Source organism: Odocoileus virginianus, chromosome 3 (assembly GCF_023699985.2).
Source record: "Odocoileus virginianus isolate 20LAN1187 ecotype Illinois chromosome 3, Ovbor_1.2, whole genome shotgun sequence".
NCBI lineage: Eukaryota > Metazoa > Chordata > Mammalia > Artiodactyla > Cervidae > Odocoileus > Odocoileus virginianus.
This window is the reverse complement of record NC_069676.1, coordinates 40,026,904-40,051,908: the sequence shown is the minus strand read 5'-3', so window position 1 is coordinate 40,051,908 and position 25,005 is coordinate 40,026,904. Positions and strand designations below refer to the sequence as shown.

Here is a 25,005-nt window from a genome sequence, read left to right as displayed (position 1 = left end):
GACCACCCTCAGCCTGGTCCTGCGTTTCCTCAAGGCCATTCACTACCGGGCACCAGAATGGATTTAGAAACACTCTCTGAGCATGCAGACACTCCACGGCTGCCCCGTGGCAGAGGGAAAAACCCCAACTTCAGGCCGCGGCCGGAGCCTGGGCACTTGCCAGTCTTCGGACCTAGCATGTGCCTTCTTTGCTGGGCTATGTCCAGACGCAGCCTCCTTAGTGGGAAGCACCCCAGCCAGCTTCCTTTCCCCCCACTTCCTCCAAGTCCTTAGAGAGGTCAAATGGCTGATGTCATATCCCCCTTGTACTGGGAATGGCCGGGGGTGGGGGGGGCGTTTGTCTGCTGTGCCCTGTGCTGTGACCCCAGACTCGAAGCACAGCAGGCACACAGGAGGAAAAGGGTGGAGGGTCCTGGCTGCCCACCACCCTCGTCTGACTTCAGGTGTGACTTGTGCCTCAGTTTCCCTGACTTCAGAGTAAGAGAACCTGCTGGGAGATGCCAGTTTCTAAGCACTACTAGCTCTGCCCATCTGTGTTCTCAGCATCTTTTTTTTCTTTTTAATTAACTTATTTGACTGTGCGGGGGTCTTTGTTGTGGCTCTCAGCATCTTCCATCTTCCTTGCAGCTGCCGGATCTTTAGTTGCAGCAGATGGATCTAGTTCCCTGCCCAGGGATGAACCCAGGGAGCACAGAGTCTTAGCCCCTGGAGCACCAGGGAATGCCCTCTTCTCAACATCTTAACTGTCAGAGGCAAAACGTGGGGCCCAAGATCGGGGACTGGAGGCAGGGAGGGGAGCTGAGGCTGGGGGGCTGGGGGCAGAAGAAGGAGGCTGAGGCTTGGCGGCCCAAGGGTTGGAGGGTGAGGCTGGGGGGCGGGAGGTGGGGGGTCAGGCTGGGGGGGCCTGGCGTCAGCGGATGGGAGCTGAGATTCGGGGGGCCCAGGTGTGTGAACCCAGAGTCTGGCTGCTTTGGCCCCATCCCCCCTACTCATGGTGCCGGGAAAGGCCGCACAGGAAGGCGGCTCCAAGGTGCGGTCCCTCCCCAGGCCGGAGGTTTGGGCCCTTCTCGGGAAGCTGGGCCCTTCTCGGGAAGCTGGGCCCTTAACCCGGGTGGGGGGCAGCCGGCCTGGTGAATGGGTCTCTTCCCAGCCCCTGACCTGGCTTCCTGCTGCCCTGGCAGCCAAGGTCCTTGCAAGGCGTGGGCCTGCTGCCCCCACCCCCCACCGCCTGGCCCCTCCAGCTCCAAGCCTCTGCCTGTGTGAACAAAGAACCTTTGGGTTAAAGATGCCTGCAGCGATCAGAGGGCAGTGCTAAGGGGGACACGATGACCAGGGCGTCAATGGAGGGCACCATGAGAAAGGGACAGGTGGGCTCAACAAAGCAAGAAGGTTCCGGGCAGAGGTGGGAGACAGGAAAGGGCGGAGACACCGAAGGCAGAGTAGGGGTGGGGGAGGAAAGGGATGGGCAGGTGCCTGGAGGAGCAGAGCCAGCAGCAGGGGGAGGGACGAAAGACTGAACCCCACTCCTAGGCTGCTCCAGGGACACCTGCTTCTGCCCCTGGGTGACTGAGCCCGTGGGAGCCGCTGCCAGGGGGGCTGATGGTTTGGCTGTACCCCCTACCCTGGGCTTCCTGCTCTTGGTCCCCACTTCCCAGCATTCCCCCTACACAGAGGAAGTCCTCAGTGGCCTCTGCAGGAAGCCTCCTTCCCATGGAGGGTCCCGTCACCGCCGGAGGTCCGACACTCTAGCCCCCTTCTCGCTCCCCAGGATGACCTCAGGACTCTGCAGGGGACCTGGCTGAGCAGAGTGTCCAGAGGCCAGCGCCCTGGCCTCGGGAGACACCTGTTCCCCCAGGACCCCTGTACTCTGACTGGCCAGCTCCCCTTGCTAGCATCACTGGTCAGTTGGGGGCCTCATGGATTTTCTTTGGCGTGAGCTAGAGCCCTGGGGCAGGGCTGGGTCATTGGAGCCCCCCCACGTCAGATGCCCCATTCAACTCTGGTGCTGGAGGACCCTGGATGTCACCCTCATCCCCCTCCCTGGGTGGCTTCCTGCCTGGGTGGTCTCAGGGAGGCTAGGGGAGGAGATGGAGGCTGTGAGGGTTGAGGATCCCCTGTTGCATAGCCCCACAGAAGGTTCTAGAGCCTGATGGGGCTGTTCCATCAGTTCTTCAATGTCCCTGCTGGGCCCTGAAGTTCCCTGGCCAAGCTGGGCTGAGGGCGTGAGGAGGGCACAGGGGCAGGACAGGCCCCAACTGACCTTAGCAGGTGTGGGCAGACTCAGGCAGAGATCAACTCAGGTCTGGCCGCCCAGCACTGGCCATCCACAGTTATGCACCCACTCTGTCCCTTAGGCCACCAGCCTCCAACCACTACTATCCATCCATTTACTCAGCCTTCTATCCACTTGGCATTCATCCGCCCCCAACTGAACACCCTTCCCCATCTACCAACCCACATGTCCACTTTGGCAGCCTCAGTGTGGTGTGGTGACTGGCTGTGTTTGAGGGGGAAGCGCTGCTCTGCCGCTCCAGGCTGTGATGAGAGGGGAGGTTACAAGGTTGCAGCACAGGGCAAACTCAGATCACTACTGAGTTTGTAGTAGGCAGGGCTGCCAGCCAGGCGTCACTACTCACCACTTAAAATGTGATCTTTAATTTAAATATTAACCTGAAAACAGATGTTTGACCTGCTTATCAGAAAACTTTTTTTTTTCCGTTTATTTTTATTAGTTGGAGGCTAATTACTTTACATCATTGCAGTAGTTTTTGTCATACATTGAAATGAATTAGCCATGGATTTACATGTATTCCCCATCCCGGTCCCCCCTCTCACCTCCCTCTCCACCTGATCCCTCTGGGTCTTCCCAGTGCACCAGGCCCGAGCACTTGTCTCATGCACCCAACCTGGGCTGGTGATCTGTTTCACCCTAGATAATATACATATTTCGATGCTGTTCTCTTGAAACATTCCCACCCTCGCCTTCTCCCAGAGTCCACAAGTCTGTTCTATACATCTGAGTCTCTTTTCCTGTTTTGCATATAGGGTTATCGTTATCAGAAAACTTTTAAGTGTGCTTGGAGCAACTTGGGTTTATGAATCTACTTTCTCATCTACAATCTCATTAAAAAAAATTATTTAGTTAGTTATTTTTGGCCACTCCATGCAGCATGCAGGATCTTAGTTCCCTGAACAGATATTGAACATGTGCCCCCTGTGGTAGAAATGTGGAATATTAACCACTGGACCAGCAGGGAAATCCTGTATTTATTTTTTTTGGCCTCACGTCGGGGAGAGGGGAGGGGGGCGGGGAACCGGCTCCCTGGCCTTGCAATGGATCTGCGTCCCTGAGCACAGAATGGAAATGTCTGGGTCCTCCATCGGACCCTTGCCTGAGCCCTGGGATGCCCACCATGCTAAGGGTTTAGGACGGTGGTTTTCACCAGGTGGACTTTTCTGGTGGCTCAGCTGATTAAGAATCTGCCTACAATGTGGGAGACCTGGGTTTGATCCCTGGGTTGGGAAGATCCGCTGGAGAAGGAAACAGTTACCCACTCCAGTATTCTGGCCTGCAGAATTCCATGGACTGTATAGTCCACGGGGTCACAGAGTAGGACACGACTGAGCGACTTTCACTCTCACCAGGTAGGGGCACTAGATGACCTGGAATGGGGAGGATGGGGCCCGGCGCCAATCAGAGGTTGGGAAATCCTGGGTGGGAGGCGGTTGGTGGAGGACTTGGGAGCCTCTGGGCGCCCTGACTGTAGAGGCGGAGGGGTTGGGTTGCGGGTCACCCCGAGCCGACACCTCGGGGAAGTTCTCTGCTCCAGGAGCCTGTTTGAAGCCCAGGTTCTCTACCCGAGACATGAATGGACCAGGAGGATGCGAGCCTGGCAGTAAGGTCTGGGTGATGGGGGGAGGGGGCTGCAAGTTCAGAGCCCAGTCAAGGTGCGATTGGGGTCGTTCTGCAGGGAGGGTGGGAAACTGGGGTCGCAGGCCTGTGCCCACACACCTGGGTCAGGGCGTCTGGAGGGACCAGGATGGGCTTGGGAGTGCTAGGTAAGGAATGAGGCCACCGTCTAGCGTCAAGGCTGACCAGCAGGGGAAGGTCAGGATGGGCAACTGAGGTCAGGGTCCCGCTGGAGCCGAGGGTCGGTGGTCAGAAGGTCAGGTTCGGGCGGGGTTGAGGGTCAGGGTCGGGCCAGTCGTGCCTACTCGCCGCGCCTCGTCCTTGGTGACGAGCCTCTCAACCACCTGGACGCGGTGGTCCATCTCGGCTCGGCCCCAGAAGGCGCCCGCAACCTACAGCGAGGAACTCAGGAACGCCCCGGCGAGCGTTCGGGTCTCCCCGGAGAACCACGGTCCCCTGGGCCGCCCCCGCTTCCAGACTACAACTCCCGACATGCCGCAGGCGCCGGGGTGGCGGCCGGGGGCGCGTTTCCCACAAGGCCGAAAGGAGCGCAGCGCCTCTCTAGCCCCGCACTGGCCAGCGAGGCGGCATGGCCCTCGGTTCTGAGCGAAGGGGGCTCCTGTCCGCGCGTAATTTAGCACCAATGGCGGCGTTGTGCGTCTTTGAGGTCACGCCCCCGGGGCTCCTGCTGCACTTGCACCTCTTGGGACTCGGGCGAGAGCTCCTGAGGCCGGGGATATGCGGCGAGGCAGGGGGTCATACGTCCCGAACCGAAAGGTCCGGGTCGCGAGGAACTACACCGCTAGGTCTGGACCGCGGAATCGAGGCTTCGGGGGCGTCTCAGGGGCTGGGGTGGGGTCGTAATTGGACGGGGTCCGTGCTAGGCGGTCAGGGTCCTTGTTGCCAGATGGCCAGGGTCCGATCTCCCGGCCCAGGGTCACGGTGCTGGGGCCCTGAGTGTTCTCTAGTGCTGGAGGATGACCAGGTTCATGCTGATGCTGGATTTGTCGCACGGGTCCAGATAAGGATCATTCATTAAGTCACCGAGTAGTTATTGAGCACCTGTGTGTCCATGCTCAGCCGTGTCCACGTCTTTGGGACTCCTCTGCCCATAGGATTCTCCAGGCGAGAATACTGGAGTCGGTAGCCATCTCCTACTCCCAGGATCTTCTAGGCCCGAGGATGGGACCCGCGTCTCTTGCATCACCTGCACTGACAGGTGGATTCTTTACCACTGCACCACCTGGGAAGCCGCTAGTCTCCAAGCATTGTTCTAGGTGCTTGAGAGACAGCAGAGAGCAAAGTGGGCAGAACCTGTCTGGAGGGTCTTCCGTTCTAATTGGGGCGGGGAGGGACCAGGAGATGTAAGCATTAAGTATACTAAACAGGCATCAGTGTGCCCATGGGACTTCCCAGGTGGCACTGGTGGTAAAGAACCTGCTTGCCAATACAGGTAAGAGACTCGGATTCGACCCCTGGGCCTGGAAGATCCCTTGGAGAAGGGCATGGCAACCCACTCCAGTATTCTTGTCTGGAGAATCCCATGGACAGAGGAGCCTTGCGGGCTACAGTCCATGGGGTCACAAAGAGTCAGGCATGACTGAAGCGACTTGGCACTGGAGCACTAGAGTGTGCTTATAAATGTTGAACAGCTAGCACTTTTAGGGCAAAAAGCCCTGCTCTGTGGCACATACTAATTCTGGGGTGTAAATACTCCCTTCATGTGTGCTTTCAAGCTGCCATCATGACATCAGCTTGCAAATAAAACTTCTGCAAATTTAAGCCAGCTCTCACAAGCCCCAGCCCAGCACTGCACTGGGGGTCAATGCTATACTATATTAGTGGGTGATAAATGCAGTGGGAAGGGCTTCCCAGGTAGCTCAGCAGAAAAGAATCCGCCTGCCAGTGCAGGAGCTGCAGGAGACCTGGGTTCGATATTTGGGTGGGGAAGCCTGGAGGAGGAGATGGCAATCCACTCCAGTATTCTTGCTGGGATAATCCTATGGACAGAGGAGCCTGACGGGCTATGTCCATGGAGACTGGGATACATTTGAGTGACTGAGCACACGCACAAAGGCAGTGAGAAAAAGGGGCATTGGCAGTGTGGAGGTCGGGCATGTATAGGGTGACACTGGGTGGCCACATGGGAAGGTCTGAGCAAAGACTTGGGGGAAGGGATGAGAATTCGGAAGCATCTGTGTGGGAAGGGGTGTACCAGGTAGAAGATACAGTATATGCAAAGGCCTTGCAGCTGGAGCTGCCTGTCGAGCTCCCGGAAAGCAAGGAGGCCAGAGGGGCACCTCTAGGGATGGGGTAGGCCATCAAGAAGAGATAGGACCTGGTTGTGGTCAGGTCAGACTTGGTGGGCCTCAGGAAAGCCTGCTAGACCTTCTCAGCCCCCCAGTTTGAGGCCTTCTTTCCCGGGAACCTTTTGTCTTCGTCTTTATAACGGGGACTAGCCAGGCGTGCAGCTGAGGACCCAGAGGAACAGGAGAGTTACTCCTCACTGTTGGTCTGAGTGGGGAGCTGGCTCTTTCCTGAATGGAGGCATGAGGGGAGCTGGCAGGTTTGCTGGGTCCTTGTCCGTCTGAGAAGAACAAGGCTTCCCTGTTAGCATCCCCGCCTTCCTGGAACAAAGGGGCAGGCAGCCACCAAGGCTCGTGAGCCTGAGTCAGGCCCTGCCGAGGGACAATTGTGAGCACCCCAGGGAGGTGGGAGGTGAGAGATCACAGGCCAGAGGGCAGAGGGAGAGTTGACACTGCGTGGGGCAGTGTCCTGAGAATACCTGCCCCCCGGCCCGCCCCACCTACTGTGCCAGGGACAGAACAGCAGGCTGGCCTATAATCCAGCTTCTCACTTTCAGCACCCAGACAGCTTTAGAGATGGTGGGGGACCTCAGCTCAACTGTGTCAATAGCCCCCACACTTTTCTTCTGTGGGTGTCTGTGCACCAGGTCTGGGCCAGCGATGTGCTGACCCCAGGACAGGACACGCACAGCCTTGCCTCTTCTGTGTGTGTGTGTGTGAGAGTGCATGTGTGTGTGTGTGAGAGAGAGAGAGAGAGAGAAAGAGACAGGAAGGAGTGGGGAGAAAGGACAGTAAACTGCTGAAGAAAGCAGCTGGTCTGAACTCAGGTCCTTCAGAGATTCCACTGTTGACGCCCCTCTCCTAATGCTGTCTGCTCCTCTCCTCTGCTCCGGTCTCCAGGACTCCCACCTCCTCAGGTTCACAGCCAAGGTATACCTGCACCCACAGAACCCACAGATGACCAGCAGCCCGCCCCGTACAGCTGGTCCACCGTGTGTCCATGTGCATCTCCCGCTGGAGCCCCAAGCCGCCAACCCCAAGACAGAACTCATGATCATCTAAAGGCTGCCCTGGGACTCCCCACTGGTCCAGTGGTTAAGACTCACTGCTTCCACTGCAGGGGGCAGTGGGTTCAATCCCTAGTTGGGGAACTAACTGACCAAAACGTAATGCCCCATAAATATTTAAACAAAATAGAATAAAATATGTAAAGCCTGTCCCTCCCACCTGTGCTTCCTCCCAGGTACCCGCAGCTCCATCCTTTGAGGTGAGCCAACCAAAGCTCTGGGGCTCTGTAGCTCTCTCCCTCGGTCAAATCCGCTTGCAGACCTTGTTTCCAGTTTTAAAGCAGACCCAGAACCCCTGCTTCTCGCCCACTCTTCCATCCCTGCTCAGCTGGCCCCACCATCCCCCAACCCCAATTCCCCCTCCCATCTTCACTCCCCATCTTCTCCCCCACCATCGCCCCATCATCTCTCTGTCATCATCACCCCTCCCCCACCCCTCCAAGGCATCCCCATCCCCACCCCTTAGTCCCTTCTCCCAGGGTCCCAGTGCTGCCCACGGCCTGTTCTCCCCGAAACCACCAGAGGGCGCTTGTGAGCAGAGAGCGGGGTGCGACCCTGCTCTGCCCCTTCCGCTCCCCGGGCCCTCACCTCCTGCCCCAGCCCCTAGCTCATCCTCCCCACGGCCCCTCCCACCCGCCAGGCGCAGGGCTGTCCCAGGGCCTTTGCACAGGTGGTGCTCCCGTCAGGTGCCGCCAGGTGCGCCCTCTCACCAGGTCTCCCTGCTTTCTCCCCACCTCCCTCTGGTCTCTGCTCCGGTGACTCTTCCCCACTGAGGCCTCCCAGGCTGCACACCCACAGCTCTGGCCCCTTCTGACCACCCCCCTCCCCCGTGTTCTTCTCCAGGGCACTACTTGCCTGCCTGTCTAAGTGGAAAGGAGAGGTGGGGAGCTTGTGTGTTTCCTTCACCCCTGTTTCCCCGGTGCCAGAGACTGCCTGGCCCACAGCTCTGTCCTGGTGGAATTAGTAGCTGTGATGAGGGCTGTAATCAGAGGAGCACTGGCCGTATTTAGACTCGGCTCAGCCGGGCAGCCTCAGTGGATTCTGCCCGCACCGGGGCCGGAGCCCTGCTCTCACGCCCAGATGGGCTTCCGTTTTCAAGTTCTCTGGTTTGCCCTCTAAAGCCCATGTGTCAGTTTGGATTAAAATATGGCTTGTGCCCCTGTAGACTTTGAGTTGTTCACATCTCAGCCCGCCTGCTGGAGTGAAGATTTCTGGTCTAAAGAGAGAGAAGCCGGCCAGCAGTGGTGGCCAGGTGGGCTGTGGGGGATGAGCTCGAGTGGGGTGGGGCCTGGGCCTGGGGGTCCTCCGAACACCCTGCACAGGCTCAGGCTGCCTGTTCTTCCTATTCACTGCCCCCCACCCCCCAACTCTGTGTTAACTCTTGGCTTCTCACAGTCAGAAAGGGGAATGGAGCCCTGGATGGATTCTGAATGTAGGGTCTCATCCCAGAGGGGCTGGGTCACCAAGAGGAAACGGAGGTGGTGGGAGCCGAGTCCAGTGTCTCCAGCTCTCTTCACTCCAGGGCTGACCAAGGGAGCCTGGGCTGGGGGCCTAGAAATGGGGAGGGCTGGGTCCTTCCACCCCCTGTCCTGGGCCCCAAGGCTGGCCAATTCCTGGGCTCCTGCACATCTAGCCAGTGTGGGTCCCTGAGAGGCGCCCGTGGGCAGGAGGAGAGGGAGGTGGGGATTCATTCCCCATCTCCCACTTCTGTCCATGACTCTGCTGAGGAGCACATGGCTCATTGAGTGTCAGGGCCACCGGTGCCTAAGAATGGAGCTGGCTGTGGGCAGATGGGCAGATGGGCTGTGGGCTGATGGGCAGAAGCATGTGTCTCTGGGGAGGGCAGCAGGTGAAGGCCCTGAGGTTCCCATCCAAGGGGCAGGAAGCCGGCTGGTGTGGCCACAGGGTCATGGATGAGGGCTGAGGGCTAGGAGTCCAGGGCAGAGGGGAGCAGGGGTGAGACAGGGAGGGCTTGGGTTTTATCCTTAGGATGAGGGAAATCCAGAGATTCCAGCACATCCAGAAAACTGAGCAGGAATTAGAACCTGGGAGAAGCCCTTGTGCCAAGCTTTGCTCTAAAACCTGAGTCAGAGTTCCGTACAATCCCTACACTCCCCGCCCCCCACTGCCGCCCCCTTCCCCCGACTCACCCTCCCTCCCTCCCCACTCTGTCTTCCCTCCTGTGACCAGAGGAAGTCAGAATCCACACCTCTCATGTGATGCTAGGATAATTAAACACTGCGATGCTGGCCCAGGATACCTGAGTCCCAAGCTAGTAACCTAGTGACTGGGACATGGTAAATGCCTCTGGCTTCAGACAGACTTCCCCCAGAGCCTGCAAGTCTGCAGTGTTGCCGCCCTCCTGTCCTGATGTCATTGATTCACTGCACTGGTTTCTTGTTGATCCTTTTAAAGGATCAGCTTTTTGGTGGTGGTGTTGGGGCTTTGTTAATTCTTTCTACAGTTTTCTGTTTCATGCATTTCTACTTTGTTTTTAAAATCTCCCTCCGTCTACCCACTTGTACTCTCACATTTTTCTAGTTTTTAAAGGTGAAACCTTAGGTCTTTGATTTTAAGATCTTCTTTTCTATATTTTTATTTATTTACTTGTCTGCACCGGGTCTTAGTTGCGGCATGTGGAACCTAGTTTCCCGACCAGGGGTCAAACCGGGACCCCCCTGCATTAGGAGTTGGGATGCTTAGCCACTGGACCACCAGGAAGTCCCAGGATCTTTTCTAACATAGCATTTAAGACTTGTTTTATGACCTTTGACACAGACTATAACATTTTGAATAAAAACGTTCAAAAATTATTGAGTGCCTAAAAATGGTATGGTATGTGAACGGTCACTCAGAACACCTGTTAACACGTTGCACTGCAAAAGGGCGTGACCACACAGCAGCAAACAAGGACGCTCTGAAGACAAGGAATGTGAACCCTGCTTGGCCAGGCTCACCTGAGCCCGGTCTCAGAGCCCGACATGGGTTGGGGTAGGGGGAGCCTTCCTGTGTCAGGGACAGTGACGCTCTGTGTCGCTGGCTTCTGGGAGGAGGGGGCTTCCTAGACGACCACAGCCAACCCTTGGCCCACATGGCTCCTGTCCCGGACTCAGCTCGGCCTCCTCCTATCCTGAGATGCAGTGACTACTCATCCTGCCCTGCTCTTTGTTTGCAGAACATGTAACACCTTTTAAGGTATGAAGTGTTCCTTTGTATATTTACTGCTTATTTCCTCTTGCCCCCTGACCTCAGCTCTGGTCTGTCTCTTCCTGTCATGTCCCCCAGCCCAAGCAGAAACTAGTACAGAGTTGGTGTTCAGTGAGAACTTCCTAGATGAGGGAAGGAGGGGAGGAAGGAATGCTTCTTGGCCCAGAGTGGCAATCTTGGACCGTGCCTCAGCCTCCCCAGCTGTAGAAACAGGGTCACACTGCCCATGATCTCGCCCATCCCTCCTGCCACCAGGCTGTGGATGTCCTGTTTGTGGCTCCAGCTCCTGGGAGCCCGCTCTGGCCTGGGCTGCCCAGCTCGGCTGGCTCCCAGGGGACCGGCTCTGCTGACATTGGACTCTTTCCTGGACTGTCCGGCCGCCTGGCCGACACTCGATCCTGGCCCCACTTCCAGGCCAGTGACCGCCGGCCAGCCTGATCAGGCCAGGGCCCCAGACTCCCTGCCGTGGGACAAGGGGCCGTCTGTGCCGTTCCGGATGGTGTGGTTGGCCGGGGCTCTGCCAACCCTGCAGGAGCTGCCAGCATCAAGGACAGTGCCGGCACCTGTGGCCCAGAGCTGCGCGACCAAGGAGCAGACACCAGGAGCCAGGGGCATCCGCCCACCATGGGGACCCTCACCTGCGACCTGGCTCCACAGCTGACCCCGGCGCCTCTGGGCCAGCGGACCACTGACTGTCAGATCCCGGAGACCAGCCTGAGGAGGACCTGCGGGGTGGCCACCTTGGAACATGGTAGGTGGGCGAGGGGCCCTGTGGAGGTGGGACACTTCCCTGCTCTCATCCCCTGACCCAGATGGCGTTTGGAATGCATGGGAGCCCAGCTGGAGGCAGGAATTTCTGGCAAGCCCCTGCATTTCCCAGAACCTCAATTTTCCTTCCTGCAGGATTGGTGTGAATCTGGCATTTTTGTGGGCCCCTGAGTCCAGTATCGTAAAGTCAGACACCTTTCCTGGTGCTGAGTATACAGTGGCCACAGAGCAGCAAAGGTCCTGTGGTGGGGATGGACATTAGGAACTACAGACGAGAAGCCTGTCTGCGGTGTGTTCACTGCTGATAGCGACCTTGGAGAAAAGGCAGCAGAGAGGCTGGGAGCCTGTGCAGGGGCAGAAAACGAAGAGATCCCTGGGGCAGCTGAGTCTCCTGACTCTGCCATGGACTCTGGGATCTTAGGGCCTGTTCACGCCACAGTTCTCCACCCCTAACAAGGCAGCTGGTGTGAGACTGTGGGACTGACATTATTGCAGAAGCCACCAAACACTGCCGTGTGACCGTGTGTCTCCATGTCTGGGGTCAGTTTCCCCACTGGTGACCTTGTGTCTCTGACTCTGGGGTCAGTTTCCCCACTGGTGACCATGTGTCTCCATGTCTGGGGTCAGTTTCCCTGCTGGTGACCATGTGTCTCCATGTCTGGGGTCAGTTTCCCCACTGGTGACCATGTGTCTCTGTGTCTGGGGTCAGCTCCCCCACCGGTGACTGTGTGTCTCTGAGTCTGGGGTCAGACTTTCCAAGGTGCCCTGGCCCTGCAGCCCCTCCCTCCTATGACTCACAAAGCCCCTGTCACTCCTCACTCCCCCTGCCGGGGGAAGGCAACCCCTCCTCCCACCCCTGTCATGGAGGTTGGCTGGGAGGCCGGATGGGGGCTCTGGGGCTGGTCCCTGGGTTCCCCCTCCATCTATCAGGGTGAGCAACCCAAGGCCGTGACCCAAGGATTCTGGTCACAGGCTCTGGGCCAGGCTTCTATGCCCTGCCTTCCACCGTTGGCTACATCAACCACGACTGCACCAGGGTAGCCGGTCCTGCCTACTCACTTTTCCGGAGGCCCAGTGAGGGTAAGGCCGGTGGGGGTGGGAGGGGTGGGCCTCCAATCTCCCACTGGGGCACTTCCTACCCCCTTAGATCCAGGCCCTCACTGATCAGGCAGGAAGCTGGGAGGGTGCATAGGTCACACCCCTACTGTGTAACCTCAGGGAAGCTGCTGTGCCTCTCTGGTCCATTTCCTTATGGAAGGGGAGTAGTGGGTGGTGTTCTCCTTGCTGCTTGACTCAGGAAAGCTGTGTCTCAGTTTCCCACGCTGTAAGCAATGAGGGCACAGTCCTTACCAAGTTGTAGTCAAGACTATACCTCGGAAGCCGGGAGAGGTTCATGAAATGAGAATTAGGTGGTTTCAAAGTGGCTTACCATGGCACCTGGTCTCTATCAGTAAAGAAGGGCCCTGAGTGTGGGAGTGGCCTCCAGACCTCCATCAGTGGGATGGGGGCTCCCGGGCCATGGTGTCCCACAGGACACAGGGAGGTGGAAGGCGACCTTTCATGTTTGGACAGGAAAGGCTGGCGAGACCGTAGGCTGTGGACAGTCACTGCTGCCTGCGCCTTCACAGTGATGCCTGCAGGTGACTTCACCCCGCATTCTAGAGCACTCGGGGTCCTGAGTGGGCTAGGCGGGGGGCTGGAAGGGTTTTTGCTCTGTGAGGACTTTGATTCGTGTGGACAGAGGCTCCTTTGGAGGGGTGGGGCTCACAACCTCTTCCCAACCTTCAGAATCAGCATCTACCCCAAACCCAGGAGCCTCTGTGGGGCCCCAGAGGCACATAAGGGAGTTAGCACTGCATCTGTCACTAGGAAGGACTGAGAACTGGGTCTGCGGCCCAGAGCAACCTGGACTGCCAGGCTCTCTTCCCAGTCATAGGAGCCCATCCTAGGACAGAGGGACAGACAGACTGGGGAGTTGGGTAACTGGTGGTTAGTGTAGACTTTGCTGAGTGCCCAGAGCAGACTCTTGGAGGTGGGGGCATGGGAGCTGGGCTTTGTGGGATGAATAGGAATTCAGTCTGCCTCGAGAAGAAGGGGACTCCAGGCAGATCTTGCAACACAGGCAATGGCCTTGAGGTGAGAAATGTCATGAGCGGGGCTGTGCCTGTTTGTCAAGACCATGCTTCATGTGTGCGCACCATGTCACATATGCACATGTACTTAAACCCATGAATCCGTGTAAGACCTACTACTCTCAGATGCAAATGCATTGATCCCAGAGTGGGCTTATAAACAGTGGCAGTGGCCATCACAGTAAGGGTCACGAGTATTAAGTGCAGGCACCAGACCACCCTATCCCGAGGATCATCTCCTCTTCGATCTTCGCATCCTGCTGGTGTGAGGAGGAGACTGGCCGGTTGGGCTGAGAGCTTCCTCAGGACCAGCTCTCAGAGGCCCGACTCAAGCCCTGCCCCCAGGCTGGTCGCATGCTAGCATACCCCAGCTCTGTAGGGCTCTCCTCCGACTGACGCTTACTAGGGCCTGGTTACTTTAACTCTACACACAATTCTAAGGGTCCCATAGCAGGTCCCCCAAGCTGCTGATAGAGAGGTTGGAGGTTGGGGGTGGGGCACAGCTCTGATTTCAAGCACATGGATGGTCAACACGACCCCATGCCCCAGGTCCGGGCAGTCACCCCTCCATAGGCTGAGTTTCCTGCCCTTCAGGATGTGGCAGGGGCCTCAGGGTTAATGAGGGCATTGATTGGGGGGTCACTGGAGCCGCCCTCGAGATCCTGGGCTCTCCCCCCCCAGCATCTCCCCAGGAGACCAGCCCTGGGCCAGTCTACTTCCTGGACTCGAAAGTCACCCGCTTCGGCCGCAGCTGCACTCCTGCCTACTCCATGCAGGGCCGGGGCAAGTCTCCTGGTGAGTATCTAGTTTGAGCTGACCCCGCCCACAGGACCCTGCCCCTTCAGGGTCTCAGTGAGTCTTGCACCTCCCTCCCTTTTTGCCCCACCCCCACCAATTTCTTAGATCCTCAGTGTCTTTGGAATGACGAAATCCAGTGGACTCAGAAGAGGGGTCAGGGACCCTAAGAGAACCTGAACGGGTAAAGTGGGCCAGGCTAATGTGACCCAGTACACATGTGGGCACATGTCTACTCAGCCATCCATCCATCTACTCACCCATCCATCATCCATCTACTTACCCATCCATCCATCCATCCATTCATCTACTCACCCATCATCCATCCACTCACCAATCCATTCATCCACTCACCAATCCACTATTCATCTGTTCTGTCACTGTTCACTGATCTGTCTGTTCATCCATTTATCCACACTTTCATCCACCCTTCCATCCACTCACCCACCCACTCACCCATCCACTCACCTACCCATCTATCCATGTACCCACTCACCCATCCAACCATCCTTCCATCTACCCATCCATCCATCCATCTGTCCACCCACTCACCCATCCATCCACAGTCTGTCTATTGATTCATCTACAACTCCCTGAATCCGTCATCTGCTCATTCACTCATCACCTACCCACTCACTACCCATCCTTCTGTTGACCCATTCACTCAAACATGCACTAAGCCAACTGCTGAGCATTGAAGTAGATTTGACTCATTCTTGCTTTTTGTAAGACCTCAGCCTGGTGTGGTCAGATCCAGGTGGGGACCTCTCACCTCAGTGTGGCCATGTCTGGAGAGGCAGAGAGACCCAAATCAGGGGGAACCTGGAAGGGCTGTGAGGGCTCTCCGTAGGAGCATGTGGGGAAGGCATGGGGAGAAGGGGACTTGGGGGTTGTCTTAAGGTGGAGAAGCAGCTCCTGGGAGGTGGGAATGGGAAACAGGAGGTATGCCCAGCAGAGGACTGAGCTTGGACAAAGGCTGGAGGCTTGAAAAAGAGGGCAGCCAGGCTGCTGTGAACTCCACAATGCATATGGCGGGGGAGCCACGCCGGGTCTTGGAGGAGGTGAGGACTCTGTCCACTGCCCATTCTTACAGGTCTGGAGGTGACGCCCGGCCCTGGGGCTTACAGCCCAGAGAAGGTGGCCCCCATGCGCCAGCGGACGCCTCCAGCTTTTACCCTGGGCTCCCGCCTCCGCCCACGGCCCCTGCACACCTCAGCCCCTGCCCCCAACACCTACACCCTGCCCTCCCTCTGGGGCTCGCAGGTCTTCACCAAGCCCAGCAGCCCCAGCTACACTGTGGCTGGCCGCACGCCCCCCGCCCGCCCCCCGCAGGACCCCGCAGAGATACCCGGCCCTGGCCAGTATGACAGCCCGGACCCCAATGCCTACCGTCAGCGCCGGCCGGCCTTCACCATGCTGGGGCGGCCCCGAGCCCCACGGCCCCCAGATGAGACACCTGGCCCTGGCAGCCACAGCCCCGAGCAGGTCACTGTGACCAAGGCCAGGGCCCCGGCATTCACCATGGGCATCCGCCACTCCAAGCGGGCTACCACCATGGCCACAGACACCGCACCCTGATGCCCTCGTGACAGGTGACAGGATGCCTGGCCCACTCCTGGGTTGAGCCTGTCTCCTATGCTGTGAAGTGGGGGGGTAGGCAGGTGGTTGGCGGGGGGAGCTAGGAGAAGCCAGGGTGAGGGGAAGGCACCTCCTTCCTTCCTGTCTTCTGAAAGGTCCAAGGTCCTTCTAGGCCACTGCTTTCTCCAGTCCTGGGGCCTGTGATCCCGTGGTCCCCACAGGGTGAGTCTCCTTCCAGCGTCCCACTTTCTTCTGTCCAGGTCATACCAGGCCAGGCCAGGCCAGGTGGAAAAAGGGACACTCTGGCCTTCCCCAGCCACTGGCCAGAGACACGGCTTCCTGTGTCCTAGAACTCAGTGTCCGCCCGCAAGGACCTGGGTCCCCAGCATGGCTCGGGTTTCTGCCTCACTTGGGCTCATCCCTGCTACTTATGGAAGGGCTGTTTGGGCCCAGATCCTGCTGCAGGCAGCCCTGCCACCCTCCCTACCTGCCCCACCCTCTAGTTGCCTGCCAATAAAATTCTGGGGCACCAACAGCCGTCAGCATCACGGTTGCATCTGTTCATGCCACAGGAAGGAAACCTGAACACTGCTGTCAGATGCCAACCCCTAACTCTGCAGCCCCCTAGGCACCTGGATGGGACTGAAGAAGGGGTCCAGGACTGGAGGAGGCGAGCCATGGGGCAGGGGCTTTGAGTGGAGGTGGCCAGCCTGGTAGGCTTCTTGGAAGAAGGGACACCAAAGCTGAGCTTTGAAGGATGAATAGGAACTTGATGAAGTTGAACATTTGCCACAGTAGGCGCCTACCGTGTTCCAGGCATTGATAAGGTGGTTTTGCTGCAACTCTGGAGGCAGGTCACGTTTATGGACATTTGTCAGAGGGCACAATGGGTGCTGGTGTCCTTCCGAGGCCTGGACATGAATCCTGCCCCGTGGGCTCTGTTCCTGCCACTCTTTTCCACGGATAGAAAAGAAATACAGGGGTGAAGTCATGTAACCAAGCCCTTGGGACCATGACACCTTATTAACTGCAGCCCAGAAAGACCCTAACCCAGGATCTTGGGAGGGACAGACTGCACTTTGACTTCCTGTAGGAGATGACATCCAGGGCAACACAGCAGGAAGAGCCTAGACCCTGGGGTGGGGGTCAGCTCTCTCCTACTGGCCCCACTTCCCCTGCCTGGGTGCCAAACCTCAACACACACCCTTCACCAGACTAGGTGGAGACATGCCAGGACCCCCTCTACACACACCTGTGTACGCACCAGGACCCCCGACACACACACCTGTGACACACCAGGACCCAGGACCCCTGACACACACACCTGTGTACACAGTGGGACCCCTACACACACAACTGTAAACATACCAGGACCCCCCAACACACACCTGGGCGGGGACCCAGACTCCCTCCTCTCTGTCACACACAGACACACACACACAGTCACATCCGCACAGAATATACACACGATCCAACTCTCACACAGCCCATAAGTCTGTAAGTCTGTAGCCCGCAATAGAGACAGCACAGAGCCCAGGTGGGGACTGCAGACCCCGACAAACGTCCTCCGACCACCCACCCCCCGCCCCGACCCAGGGCCACGCCCCTCCCGGGCTGCGGGAGCACAATAGCTCTCCCGGCCCGAGGCTCAGGCCTCCCGCCGCATCCCCGCCCCCGCCCCGCCCGCCGGCCAATCACCGCCGCGCGCGCGCCTCCCGCCAGCATCCCAGCCTCTTTCCCCGGCCCGCGGGCGGCAGCCGAGCGGTGATCTCACCACTCTAATTTATCGATCCGGTCTCGCGCGGCCTCGCCACTCCTTTGCTTCCATCCGCACCGGCCCCGGCTCCGGCCCCCTCCCTTTGTTTCCCGGCAGTCGGCCTGCCCGGGGCGGGGCTGGCGAGGGCGTGGGCACCCGCCAGCCCCCGACCGGGAGGCTGGATCCTGGGATTCTGTTGGGTGGACGCTGGAAGCGGCTCCCCAGAAACGCAGCAGGAGGAGCCCGCGACCCTCTGGTCCGCGCCCCCGGCTTACAGCCGGGGAAACTGAGGCCCAGCGCCAGGCCGCGTAGCGGGAACTCGGCTCGGAGGCAGCCAGCCAGACTGGGTCCAAGTGTGCGCTGTGTGCCCCAGGGCACACCCTTTCCCCTCTCTGATCCCAGGTTCCCAGTTAGAAAAATCTAGCAGGGCCTGATTTTCAAGTATCTCCTCCATCAGGAGCAGTAGGAAGGGAAGGGGCCGACCTGGGGGCCTGGGGCGCTCTCCTGCCTTCACCGAGCCTCCGTTCCTCTCCAGACCTCAGTTTCCTCCTGTCTAAAAGGGAAAAGAGGAGATTTCTGTTTCTCCCACCTCTGTCCTTCTAGCAACTTGGGGGACGTGTGGGGGGCGAAGTAAGGGGTCACCGCCTGGGTGCTGGGTTTGAAACCTCGTTCCCTCCCTGGCTACAGACCCCGCGTCAGCCCCGTGCCCTCGGCGGGCCTCAGTTTCTCGTCTCCCCGCCGGGCGCGGGGGCGCCGAGGACCGGTGGTCCCAGGGGCGCAGCCCCCCGCGGCTGCGCGCTGGGCCGGACGATGACATCACCGGGCCGGGGGCGGGGAGCGAGCGCGCGGGAGCGGGAGGGCCTCCTCCGCACCAGGCGCAGCGCCCGGTCGGGCTCGGTCCGGTGGCCGCGGCCATGACGCAGGGTCCGGGCGGGCGCGCGCCCCCCGCACCCCCGGAACCGGAGGCGCCCACCACCTTCTGCGCGCTGCTGCCTCGCATGCCGCAGTGGAAGTTCGCGGCCCCCGCAGGTTTCCTGAGCCGCGGCCCCGGGGCGGCGCGGGCGGCGGGGGGCGCGGGGGCCGCCGACCCGGAGCCCGAGCCGGCCAGCCCGGCCGGCGTCCCGGCGCTGGCGGCCGCGGTCCTGGGCGCCTGCGAGCCGCGCTGCGCCGCACCTTGCCCGCTGCCTGCGCTCAGCCGCTGCCGGGCCGCCGGGGCGCGGGGACCGCGGGGCGCGCGGGGGGCGACTGGCCCCCCGGATGCCCCCGCCGACGAGTGGATCCGCAAAGGCAGCTTCATCCACAAGCCAGCGCACGGTTGGCTGCACCCGGACGCCAGGGTCCTGGGGCCCGGGGTCTCCTACGTCGTTAGGGTGAGTGCGCCGGCGGGACTCTGGGACGGCGTCCTCCCCCGAGCCTCCGTCTGGACACGGGGGTTCCCATCCCCCACTTCTCTCTCCTGGACACTCTGGACCCGAGAAGCCAGGTGTCTGTCCACCTCTCTTCTCCCATCACCCTAGACCCCAACTGCCAAGCCGTGCTCTGCTGGCCACCCCCACCCAGGAGGCGCTGGGGTCCAGGTTCCCACGGCGTCACGTGGGGAGGGGCGGGGAGAGGGCTGCTGGTGGGAGGGGGGCACGCATGCGCAGGTTAGGCGTAGCCCCCCATTTCTTGGGTGAGACTGGGGACGGAAGACGCGGGTGGGGGCGGCCGGCTACCCAGATCCCCACTGAAAACTCCTTCTAGACAGGAGGGTCGGAGACCGTGGGCATCGTAGGGTGCAGAAGGGCCGAGGCCCGCTAGGTCCCTGATTCCAAGTGTGAGATCGCGGGGCCTCGGAAGGCGCTGCAGAGAAGCAGGTCTTTATTTGTCCTCGTTTTATATGAACCTCTGCCTCTGTGGGTAGTTTTGAAGCGGCGAGCGGCCGGTGGGATGCCACGCGGTGAAATGCTTCCTCACGCACCAGGCTACCAGCCACTCCTCCCACCCACAGTTCATTGTCACATCAGAGTCCGATGTATATTCACAGCGTTTCAGTCTGGGGTGGGGACCGGGATCCTGGAGTTCTGTGTCTTTGTGTGTGGTGGTTTGTCTTCGCTTCTTTCACAGCCTCTTCCCACCCACCCCATACTAGGTTGACTAGTATTCCTCAGATTCCTGACCTTCTGAGCCTGATAATATGGTTTTATGTGGAAATGGAGTCTTGGTCGATATAATCGAGTTAAGATGACGTCACACTGGATTACCGCGGCCCTAATACGATCTCTGGTATCCTCCTAAGAAAAAGGAGATTCGGGAGGGGCTCAGGGAGGGGCCCCTGACAACAAGGGGAGAAATGGTGTGTCCACAAATCAAGGGACATCCAGGGTGGCTGCGTACCACCACCAGACGCTGGAAGAGGCTGGAAGTACCCTCCTCTCAAGGAGCAGGCCCCCCACCACACCTCGATCCCTGGCTTCCAGCCTCCAGAACTGTAGGACCAGGCTTACATTTCTGTTAAGTCCCCAGTTTGTGGTGCTCTGTTGTGGCGGCTCGCAGTGGCCTTGACTTTCTGCACGTCCAGGTGTGGTCCAGGCAGGCCCGCTGCTTCCCTGGGAGTGGGTTAGAAATGAAGAGCTTTGGACTGGGCAGCGGGCCTCAGGCTGCCTCACATTCTGGACCTGCTCTTCTCTCCTGGAGTCTTCTGACTTGATCATGGCCCCTTCTTTTGCTGAATCTCAGCTTTGCTGGATTCAACACTGATTTTGTAGCAAGATGTTTTCTGGGCAATGCCTTGGGCTTCCCACTACGTCCCCTCGGGGGCCGTGGCTGGGGGGATTAGAAGTGCTCAGAATTTGGATGCTCATGTTGTTGGGGTGCAGGCTTTTGGACTGTTCCAGTGGTCTGGAAGTTGCCATCGGTGCAGCATTTATTAATAATGTGTGCCAGCGCCTTCCCGGTGCTGAGGGCATGCTAGGAAATGGGGTCCATCTGATCCCCGCTCTTACGGGGCTCAGGTTTCTAGAGGGAGAGACTGATGGTAAATAAACAAGAGACAAACAACAGGGATGCAGCAGATTTGGCAGGTGCTGTGCAGAAATTACAATCAAGTGATGTCAGAGACTGCTGGCTGCTCTTAGCAGGGCTGGTGGGTGGGGTGCCCCTCAGAGATGACGTTTAAGCTGAGCCCTAAAACCATGGAGGCCCTAGGCATGAAACAACTGGGGAAAGAGAATCCAAGGCAGGGGCTCAGCTGGCAGGTTTGGGGACTGGCCGGAGAGCCATGTGGTGGGGCTGGTGCAGAGAGAGGAACATAGGAGTAAGATTTGGGGGCTGTGTGGGCAATCTTGACTTTGGATGGTCCTCGGCAGGGTCACAGAGCAGCGTTGGTGCTGAAAGTAGCTTTCCTGTGGAAGTGGGCAGGGGCGGGGCTGGCAGGGCAGCAGAGAGAGCCAGGGGAGCCTGGGGCACTGTTGGGGAGCAGAGATGCCCTGGAGTAGGGCAGTGTGGGGGTGGGGAGAAGGGGGCTACAGTGTCCGTGTTGGAGATGAGCCCTGGTGTGGCTGCCCCTAAAGGGGGGTGGGCGGGGAGTCTGAATCAGCCCCAGTGTCTGGCTCTGTTCTCCTGGGAGCCTCAGTCTCTGCACCCACACCCCCCAGGTGTTCTGAGAGCCACGAGTCCCCTCCAGGTTGGTTCACAGAGAAGTGTGAGGTCAAGGGGGGAGCAGCTGTGCCCCCAATCATGCAGGGGCCAACAGGGGCCACCTGGGTCCTCAAGAGAGCATGTGCTATCCCCACTTATGTAAGGTGGGGACACCGAGGCCCAGAGAGGCAGAGTTGTCACCCGGTGAGAATCCAGCACCAGACCCAGAACGGAAGCCGCTCTCCAGCCCGAACTTGCTGCCACCTGAGTGGCAGAGTAACTACTAGACCAGCAGCCTTGGAGACACCCCTGTCCTGGACCCCGGACCTGTGGACATGTCACCTCACAGGGCAGAGGGGACTTTGCAGGAGGGATTAAGTTAAAGCCCCTGTGATGGGGACAGCCCTGCATTCCCAGGGGGCCCAGTGTCATCAAAGGGTCCCTAGAAGAGGGAGGGGGGAGGGTCAGAGGCAGAGAGATGGGAGATGCTGCTCTGCTGGCTGTGAGGATGGAGGGAGGGGCTGCGAAAAGTTGGAAAAGCGGGGAGCCTCTGGAGGGACCAGCCTTGCCCACACTGGGATTTAGCCCCGTGAGATCCAAGCTGGACTCCAGACCTTCAGGACTATCAGGGGATACATTTATGTTAAATTTGTGTTAATTTGTTATAGCAGCAAAAGGAAGCTAAAACAGCAGCTGACTCACCTAGCTGATATCATAGAACCCTCACGAAACCCTGTAATGGTCCCTGTTTCTAAACAAGAAAATGGAGGCCCAGCGATCAGTGATGCCGTCAGAGCATCCGGTCTTCTAAGACGTGAGCGTGGAATCTAGCCCCTGGTTGAATTCTCCCCCATCCTGAGGTTTCCTACACAGTTTCTAGGTGAGGACCCGGAGGGGCAGCCATGTCGAGGAACCTGGCGAGGGTCATGGCCACTGTGGCACCATCAGCAGCCTCACCACAGGCACCACTCAGAGCGGCTTAGAACCAGGAGGACATAGATCCTCTAGTGGAAGCAGAGGCCCCGGTGGTTGGGGGCCTGGGGCTGGTTAATTTCCCAGCTTGGTAACCTCATCATGGACTCTAGTTCTTCTCGTTCCCAGCCTCATTTGGGAACTGGTCTTCACAGGTGTCGTTAGGTAGGATGAGGTCGCCCTGGATCCAGAGATTGGTGGCCATGAGAGAAAGCCCCGTGGAGATGCGTGGAAGAGGGAGAGGCAGACAGCGGCCATACAGCCCTGGGGCAGGGCAGGCAGGAGGGCAGCTCCACCAGAGGTTGGAGGAGGCAGGGAGGACCCACCCCTGTCTCACCTGGGCAAGAGGTGTCTGGCCTTGGTGTGCCTTTTCTGTCCCAGATCAGACCCTCTGCCCCCTCACCCTGCAGAAAAGAGGCCCTTCCTGACCGCTGAGTCCTTCTGTGAGTTGGACACCTCTCCTGGAAAGCCCCAGACTATGTCCTGTGATGTTCCCTAAACTGCCTGTGCGACTGGCCCTGACCAGTGCTGCCCGAGAGTCTCCACAGCATGGAATGTTCTGGCTCCATGCTGTCCCATTGGTGGCCACATGTGGCCACGCACACTTGAATGGGCAGGTGTGGCTGAAGAGCTCACCTTTAATATTGCTCCATTTTAAGCTGAGGTCACGTGGTTGCTTGGCACGTGGCACTCTTACACGTTCATGAAAATTCCAACAACAAGCCCTTTTTGCTCTTTGGGGTTCTGTCATCATGCCCTCTCCAGAGTTGTTTTCAAAGAAAGTTTTCAGTGGGGCCCAGAGAGACAGAGGGCTGCCGCAGGGCCCCAGGCCTGGCTGCCTCTGGGCCACCCAGTGTTTCCCGAAGACAGGTTTTTGTAAGTGGGTGTGTACCAAGAATTGTGGGAGGTTAACTTAAATCTCAGTTGTCTTTAGCTGCAAATACAGCTGATTCCTTGCAGGCAAGGAGTAGGATGGCTCCAGGGTGGATTAATTCAATGACTTGACCATATCCCTGCAGACCCAGGTCTTTTCACACTGCCATCTTCAGCTTGCTGGATTAGCTGTCCTCATGGTCACAAAAGAGCAGCCACAGCACCAGGTATCATATGCAGATCCATGTCCACTGGAAGAAGAGAAAGCCATCCCTTCCATTCTCTCCACACCTCACCTGCTGGAGATGTCAAACTCCATTCATGGCAAGGGAGACGGGCCACCAAATTGACTTGAACCAATGCTGAGCAGAGTCGGGTGCCCAGACATCTGAGAAATTGTTATAAATGCACATTCTCAGGTAGAGTCAGAAACTCTGGGGTGGGCCTAATGATCAATGTTTTACAAGCCTTCCAGGTGATTCCGACACCCACTCATGTTTGAGAACCACCAGCTTAAGCCAGTTGCTTGCATTCCTGTCGGATTAGCCACAGCTCATTTATCACCAGTGTTTTGAACTCTCCATCCTCCCCGGTGGCTCAAGTGGTAAAAGAACCTGCCTGCAATGCAGGAGATGCGGGTTCGATTGCTGGATTGGGAAGATCCCCAGGAGAAGGAAATGGCGACCCACTCCAGTATCCTTGCCTGAAAAATGCCATGGACAGAGGAGCGTGGTGGGCTACAGTCCGTGGGGTTTCAAAGAGTTGAACACAACTGAATGATTAAACACACTGAAATGAACATCAAATATAAATATAACATCTACCTGCACATTTATTTCCCCCCAAACCACCATGATGTAATAAAACAACAGTAAAAAGGAGGAACACAAGGACAGCAATTCACTTAGAGTATATTTCAGTGTATAGGCTGTGGGCTTCTCTCCCCTAGACACACAGGGCACAGACCTGCCCTCACGCAACAGCTACAGACTGACCCCAGGCATTACTCTGGCAGCTCTCGTGTCCACAATAGTGGACAACCCCAGTAGAACCTGAATATCAGAAACTGAAGCCTTCTGTCAGCATATGAGATAGTTTCATTAAATTCAGTGTGTGTTAAAACCATACCAAGGGAATTTCCTGGTGGTCCAGTTGTTAGGACTCTGCAGAGCCCAAGTTCAGTCTCTGGTCAGGGAACTAAGATCCCACAAGCCATGCAGTGAAGCTAAAAAATAAAAACAAAAGCACCATATCAAAAAGTTAAGCATAGAATTACTATATGACCTAGAAATTCTATTGGGTGGTAAATACCCCCAAAAGCAGGAGGCCTAAACATATATGGCTGGATATATGAGTAAGGTTGAGTGTGTGTGTGTGTGTGTGTGTGTGTGTGTGTACATCTAGGATAGAAAATAAGTATTTTCCTCTTATGAAACTTGAGCAAGAACTCAAACAGATATTTGCACACCCATAGTCATAGCAACATGGTTCACAGCAGCCAAAAGATGGAAACAACCCAAGTGTTCATTGATGGATGAATAGATAAACGTGGTTCATCCACACAGCGGAATATTACTCAGCCTTAAAAAGGAAGGAGGTTCTGACATCTGCTACAACCTGGATGAACCTTGAGGACGTGATGCTCAGTGAGAGAAGCCAGACACAGAAGGACACACACTGTCTGGTTCCACTGACAGAAGTTCTAGAGGCAGATCCACAGAGACAGGAAGTAGATGGTGGGGCCAGGGACTGGGGAAGGGGACAGGGAGTCAGTGTTTCATGGGGTCAGAGTTTCAGTTTGGGAAGGTGAGAAAGTTCTGGAGATGATGGGGGGATGGTTGCACGACAATGTAAATGTGCTTAATGCCATCAAGCTGTGCACTCAAAAATTATTAAAATAGTAAATTTAACGTTACATATATTTTGCCCACAGTAGAAAAGTAAACAAAATGTTCGAAATGCTTCGAGTTCTGTGTAAAAAGGAGTTAGGCTGGAGCAGTGACTGTAAAGGGCTTTTCACAGA

At 57.7% G+C, this 25,005-nt stretch overlaps 2 protein-coding genes and 1 long non-coding RNA gene across 6 annotated transcripts in view; all 3 read left to right on the top strand.

Moving 5' to 3' along the window:
• Positions 1-4,461: 4,461 nt before the first annotated feature.
• Positions 4,462-7,434, top strand: LOC139032394 (uncharacterized). The gene is made up of 2 exons (XR_011484918.1): positions 4,462-4,716; positions 7,117-7,434. It is a non-coding gene; the product is annotated as an uncharacterized lncRNA (long non-coding RNA).
• Positions 7,435-11,099: 3,665 nt separating this feature from the next.
• CIMAP1D (CIMAP1 family member D) lies at positions 11,100-16,733 on the top strand. Of its 3 annotated transcripts, none has more exons than XM_070465241.1 (5): positions 11,100-11,241; positions 12,231-12,338; positions 14,072-14,185; positions 15,279-15,777; positions 16,024-16,298. In XM_070465241.1, the coding sequence occupies exons 1-4, from the start codon at positions 11,115-11,117 to the stop codon at positions 15,761-15,763; spliced, it is 834 nt and encodes a 277-aa protein (XP_070321342.1). In that variant the 5' UTR covers positions 11,100-11,114; the 3' UTR covers positions 15,764-15,777; positions 16,024-16,298. The 3 variants fall into 3 exon arrangements, with proteins under 3 accessions (XP_070321342.1, XP_070321340.1, XP_070321339.1); XM_070465239.1 differs by lacking the exons at positions 11,100-11,241; positions 16,024-16,298 and adding exons at positions 12,831-12,898; positions 16,336-16,733 and having other exon boundaries at positions 12,091-12,338; XM_070465238.1 differs by lacking the exon at positions 11,100-11,241 and adding an exon at positions 12,831-12,898 and having other exon boundaries at positions 12,091-12,338.
• Positions 16,734-17,729: 996 nt separating this feature from the next.
• Positions 17,730-25,005, top strand: part of SHC2 (SHC adaptor protein 2) — a 28,818-nt gene continuing 21,542 nt past the window's right edge. Inside the window, exon 1 of one of the 2 annotated variants that reach the window (XM_070465237.1) lies at positions 17,730-18,889. In XM_070465237.1, coding sequence (XP_070321338.1) covers positions 18,434-18,889 — 456 coding nt within the window. In that variant the 5' untranslated portion in view covers positions 17,730-18,433. The remainder of the gene's footprint in view (positions 18,890-25,005) is intronic. The other variant, XM_070465236.1, reaches the window with a different exon arrangement.

Bases quoted from the DNA above. Each gene is read 5' to 3' on its own strand.
- CIMAP1D (XM_070465241.1), top strand. From the start codon at position 11,115: ATGGGGACCCTCACCTGCGACCTGGCTCCACAGCTGACCCCGGCGCCT. The intron at 11,242-12,230 runs GTAGGTGGGCGA...TTCTGGTCACAG, and splicing joins GGTGGCCACCTTGGAACATG to GCTCTGGGCCAGGCTTCTAT. The intron at 14,186-15,278 runs GTGAGTATCTAG...CCATTCTTACAG, and splicing joins GGGCCGGGGCAAGTCTCCTG to GTCTGGAGGTGACGCCCGGC.